The following is a 6,396-nucleotide window of genomic DNA, read 5'->3' as shown; positions in this document are numbered from 1 at the left end:
CTGTGGACTGTTCAACTTATACAATAGGATCTGATAAAGGTCTCTTCTCTTTCAGCTTCTGAAATCCCAGGGAATACGTCATTGAAATAAATATACACCTATAATTGTGAGGAAGATGGCAAAGTTTACTCGGAGTTGACACATTACCTGACAATTCTAATGGTCTGCATAACAAAATTAAGGACCATACATCGCCCGGGATTCCCTGGACCGTCCTTGGCCGTCTGGAGGGGGGGGGGCGGCTATAAAGCTGCAATTTTAATGTTATTGCCGCAAGAGCAACATGGAGTTGAGCCTACGATGGTCTGGGTTCGTCTGTCTGCTGGCGGTTATAACAGTCTGCTCAGGTAAATCTAATAGTATTTACCATTATTAACAAATTTGTTAAAATTTAAAAAATATTTAAAAATATACCCGAGGTATTTAGCTAACCAAAGTCATCGGTATTCGGTTCCGTATTTCAAATACCTTATACCTAGACGACAAATACAAAATGACTTGAAAGACATAAATTATCAATACAGTAAAAATTATAATTTTTTTTTTTTCAAATCTGTTGAATTTAGTAAACATTACAAATAAAAATTGAGGAATATTAAATATATTACGATAAATAAAAAAAATCAAACTATTATTATTGTTTAGTAGTAAAAAAAAAAAATATTTATTTATTTTAACTGTACATTTATTGACCACTACCCAAATCTACTCGTACTTCATACGGTCAACTATTAATCTTCCAATTGAATAAATTCATTTAATATTACTTTATAATGAATTTTCTTAACGACTCTTAGTTTATAATCAATTGGTTTATTTACAGACAATTGACGGAAACATATTAAGCCAAAATTTTGAAGTTTTGAGTTATTTGTTTTTTTCAGTCTAAAATGTTAAAAAAATTAAATTCCAAAGAACATATTAATATCAGAATAATTTACTTATAAAAAGTAAAATTACTATTCCATAAAAAATATACATATCATCAAATATCTCAAACTTCAATTTTTGACTTAGTGTACTCCACTTGTAAACCAACAATATGATGTTAGATTGTTATCCTCATTTTCATGTAAATATTACTGTTTTGCTTAAAGAGTGGCACATCTGACAAAGAAATTTAAGATTTATTTATAATTTCAAAAAAAAATTAATTTTCAATTAAAATATTACAAAAGATTCAAGAAGCCCTTTCTGACTTAATGTACATTATTTATTTTCGATGCGTCTCAATATTAAGGGATTACAAATGTTTTACTTGCTCTATCGAAATATAGTGGGTTGGTTTCTTTTCACACTGAATTTTATAATGAACAAGGGTAATAGAGATATTTTATTAATTGAAAAAGTTTATATTTTATATTTTAAAAAATAAATAAATATTTACCACCACAATCCATGAAGGGTCAGGGGCACAGTATTTTGTAAGGTAGTACTGTTACTAGGCCAACGGTTTCACACGGAGGTGATTTGGTCAGAATAACGTTTGACCATCAGATTTTCACCTAATTAAGGGTACCTACTTCATGAGGGCGGACCACGGAGGACTCCCAAAACCTGGCTGACACACGACTACAGTGAAACACGAAATAATTATCTGCCACAGCTGGATCCGAACCCGGGTCCTTCGAGTTAGGAGCATCGTGCCTTATCACTGAACTACTCTCTCCCATATATTTTATTATTATTTATTTATTTTTCATGATTGTCGGTTAGTGAAACGTAACCTCTTTGTATTTTTAGTAACATTATAGTTTTGCATTACGGATTAACAATTTTTTGTTTCGAAAATGACTTTTTTATTTAGTAAAAGGCTTTTTTAAATTTAATAAATCACATTCGCTGTAAAAACAAAGGAGAGGAGGGATAAAACTATCAGATTCCAGCTATTTGTGCAAGAATAATAATTTCAAATTAATTTATATGTTATTAATAAGTAATAAGTTTTTTATAGTAAATTTGCGTTAATTATATTGCATATTATATAAATTTTAAATCTTGAAATAGGGTAATGTTTCTCTAATGGTATAGCTAGCAAAGAAATATAAAATCTGTACGTTGTACTTGTGTGAACTTCAATATATTGAACAGCTCATTAAGGAACAACCTCCTCTTGAAGACGTAGGCACGCAAGAGATTAATAAGTCTCTTCCGCCAACCGCCCACAATTACAGGCAATCAAAGAAGTTTAAATAAAATAAACATAATTATCCTTGCCGTTAATCGATATACATATCTATTTGTTAAATTGATCGATTAGTTTACTTTCAATGCTAAGGTATAATTATCAATCGTTCGCCACCTTTTAATGAACTTCGTCCAAAAGGTATATATATATATTGCTTTAACAAATGTTGTTTTAATGTAAACCACAGACCGCAGTGGGTGAATATTCTATTTTAACCGCATCAATTTTAAAAATAAGAATCTCCTTTTCCATCAACTAGTTTTTAAATAAAGTGATGAATTATTTTTTCATTAATTTTAGACAAGTGATCTCTTGATAATGAATATGTTTTTATATTAAAATGTTTGATTCAGAATTGCAGTATTATATTACTAGATATTAGGCCTCATGTGTGATGATAAAAAGCATTCAGGTTTTAAATTATCTCCCATAAGGGCCCCATAATAAAATAAATAATAATAAAATCTTAATTTTAAAGTGGAATAAATAAAATCTTAAGCACTGGGAATATCATTTTACTTTTTTTTTAATACCAGATCGACCTTAATGGTTAATGTAAGAGGTGCATTTTTTTTTAACAATGGATTTTGGAGCTATAGTGTATAGTCTCATACAAAAGACACCCCCCTAACTATATACAATGTTATAAATAAGACAAAAAATTAAGATAAAATAAATAGATTAAAATAATAATTCTTAATAAAAGATAACTGTAAAGTTAATAACAAAAACAATGATATTTATGGATTTAACAAAATAAATAATTGACTTCTAATGGAAAAAAAAATAAGAAAGTGAATTTAAGAAAAAGATGAAGAGAGAGAGAGAGAGAAAAAAAGAAATTAGGATAAAATAAAATTTTGAAGTGAAAATAACAAAACCAATAAATATAGATTTTATAACTGGATGTCCAGCAGCAGATCAACATCATTGATCATTGATAAAGAATATAAATAGGCAGGATAAAATATAAGCTATTAAATTAGCTTTAATATTAACCTAAACATTACAAATTCTGGGTATGTCAGTTACATTTGTATGGGTTTCCAAGTCACCTGGAAATCGTAGGGAATGAACTAACCGACCGAGCTGCAAGAGAAACACTCGATCTCCCGGGACGGGCAATCTGGTATTAAAAAAATAAATCAATAAAATGATATTTCCAGTGCCAAAGATTATTTATTTATTTATCTGGAATGAGCAAACCCCTCTAAATCAAATTTAAAAAAAAAATTAAAGATAGATGAAAATCTTTGTGGAACTAAAGTCCTACCAGTAAAATATAAATTATTAAAAAGTACGTCAAGCCCTGGGGTACCTCCAGCCATAAATGTCGTACTGTCTAGCCTGATAATAGGTCACACGAGGCTTACACACTCCTATCTTATCACAAAACAATCTCCTCCGAAATGTCAATATTGTAACAACAATTTGACAATTAGCCATATCTTCCAGAATGCTTATATTTCACGTTACACCTCAATACCTCAAGGATTAAACCTGAATATTTTAATAACCCTTAGAGACTATGATATAATAATAAGATTAGTATTTTAGTTTTTAAAATCAAAAGGTTTACTGTCATATATATATAACATTAAATAGACCAAAAATAATACAACAGATGTAAGCAAAAATAAATGAGAAATTAATATCTTTGATGACCAGTAATGTGTTTTATGCTATTAAACCCAAATAGGCAGCTTTAGTCGCCTCGAAAATGAAAAGTCGAGAATGAAGGCTGAATTTATAGATTATGTTGTACTATTTACATAAATTTTTATCATCTACTTTCAACTTTACTGATATTTACGTTTCCTTTCATTTCGACTATATTTATTGTGCCCACTTGTATAATGTAATTGATTATGTAAAATCGAGTATGATAACCAAATATAAAAGTCAAAAGAACACACAAGCGTTTGTTACTTCATTCGATTATCAAACCTTTGTACAAGTCTTGGATATGCGCCCAACGTATAGATCCACATCAGGCTTTCCCAAGTACCACGAATAAAATTGAATTATCAGAGAACACGAATTCTCGAGATTCGATTATAAATAGCTTTGAAGTGTGAAATAACTATCGATTAAGCGTTGCTCATGAATAGCCCTTTGCGAACGAAGGTCACTTGGACGGTAAACGTTGAAGAATTATGTGCCTCAGAACTTTCATAATGTGTTAATAATTTTCCTACTATCGAATCCGGGATCTTATCTCTACGGTCATTTAATATCATTAACTAAATGATTTTTGGATTTCTTTGAAAATTTGAATTTAACAATTTTAGAGGACACTAAAAACAAATATTTTATTTAAAAAAGAAAAAGCGACTTTTGGTTTTTGTTATTTTGTATATATTTGAACCTTTAATACAATTGACAATCTTTTTTTTTTTTTTATTATACATCAGAAAACAAATCGATTGCTAAATTATTACCCCACTATGCTATAATAAGTGTAGAGTATTAAAATAATTAAAACGAACTGCTGAAGCCAAGTATGATAAAATGTTTTTTATTGAGAAATAATGTTTTTTTTTTTCATTTTTCACACCTCAAAAAAACGTTAAATACAAATTTTCATAATAATCAAAAAGTATTTTTTTTATTCAAAATTTTTCTCGTACCAGTTTATTTTTCCGAAAATCACTAAAAATGAATTAATGTTAATGTTATTCAACTAATCTTCACGGACGTACGAGTGGTTTAGGGCCATCTCAACTTCATAAAATTGTACATACCTCGAACATTTTTTTAGAACCGGAGAAATAAAGTAAAACGTTCTTCTTTATTCGAAATTACTTCTTCTTCATTATAAAGAAATGAAATCTAAAAGATATTATTATGGAATGGAAAGCAGAAATTCAGCTTTCTAGCACTTGTATTTATGTTGGATTTAAGTAACATTATGAGAAGAAAGGAATTTTTATCGTGGACGCGGGATTTCGGCAGAAAAAAGATATACTTTAAAAATGAGGTCCAAAAATTTGTATTTCTTGCTTTATATGAAAATTCGTGTTTTAAGGGTTTCAAAAGACGCTAAAATCGAATCTGACCTGACTTTTTCTAGACAAAAATTTTTTTTGTCTATTTTACTATTCCAAAAAAGCCGGTATTCCCACCTCCGTAACTTCTCCTTGTTAGTTGATAGTTCGGTTTTACAGTAACAAATGAAATAAACTAAACTATTATAGCTCACAAATTAGACAGGATTACGTTGATGGGGCTAACCTGCTGGAGCTGTTTATGTTGGGGGACTCGCAGTGAAGGTTTACACATGGTCTCGCATCAGTTGAGGATGGCCTTGTCTTTATCAGATAGTGTATCTTAAGAAAAAGAGAGCTTTTCGAGAAAACAAAAATTGTGGCTACTCAACTTCATTTATTTGCTGATGCACAAAGAATACCAATAAGTCAAATAGACAACAATAAGTTGCATTTATTTCTTTTAGTAATATATTTTATAAAAAGCAGTTGAAAGATTTGATACTTGAATATTCAAACAAATTAAAGTTTTAAAAAATTAGGATAATGAAGTAAGTAAAAGGTAAATTTAGTTAATAAGTTCTGTTCCATTGAGTATACTGAACGTTGATAAATGTATGAGGCCCATTGGTTGTATCATTTGATGTTTAACATGTTGATTTATTAATTTAATGACAAAATAAATATGACTCAGGAGTAGAAAATATTTGAAAACCGTTGGATAGTGGCATTTGTTCGTTATTATTGTGGCAGAGAAGCAAGAAAATGATTGGATCGCACAGGGTGCAGTTGAATCACTCACTCCAAGAGGGTTTAATTCATTTATTTTAAGAAGCAGTAGGGAGTTTGTTTATATATTATGAAGTAGAATTCAGGTGAGATTATTATTGTTATGTGAATTAATAAATTCAATAGTTGTAGGTTCAAAGAAGAATTAAGGTCAGATAGATAAACCACAACCGTTCCTATTCATCCATCTATTCTCAGTCCACTGATGTTCCGCAAGGTAGTATCTTTGGTTACATCCTCTACACCGTCTATAAGGCTGACATTCCAACCAATATCGATTTATTTTAACTTTTCTGATTTCAAACATATTAGGGTAACTTTCTATGTTTTCTAAGGTGTAGAAATGACAATGATATTGGTTGTAATATCGTGTATCAATTTATTTTAACTTTTCTGATTTCTAATATGGTTAGGTCTCTTTATATGATTTAG

At 29.5% G+C, this 6,396-nt stretch overlaps 1 protein-coding gene across 4 annotated transcripts in view; it reads left to right on the top strand.

Annotated features, from left to right (window-relative positions):
- The first annotated feature begins 244 nt into the window (after positions 1-244).
- LOC106680956 (uncharacterized) overlaps positions 245-6,396 on the top strand; it is a 19,205-nt gene continuing 13,053 nt past the window's right edge. For all 4 annotated transcript variants that reach the window (XM_067045977.1, XM_067045978.1, XM_014421012.3 and 1 more), the window contains exon 1: positions 245-347. In XM_067045977.1, coding sequence (XP_066902078.1) covers positions 284-347 — 64 coding nt within the window. In that variant the 5' untranslated portion in view covers positions 245-283. The remainder of the gene's footprint in view (positions 348-6,396) is intronic.

This window comes from Halyomorpha halys, unplaced genomic scaffold (assembly GCF_000696795.3).
Source record: "Halyomorpha halys isolate HHAL.00 unplaced genomic scaffold, Hhal_1.1 Scaffold300.1, whole genome shotgun sequence".
Classification (NCBI taxonomy): domain Eukaryota; kingdom Metazoa; phylum Arthropoda; class Insecta; order Hemiptera; family Pentatomidae; genus Halyomorpha; species Halyomorpha halys.
Note: the sequence above shows the minus strand (reverse complement) of the source record. Positions and strands in the feature narration are given on the sequence as shown.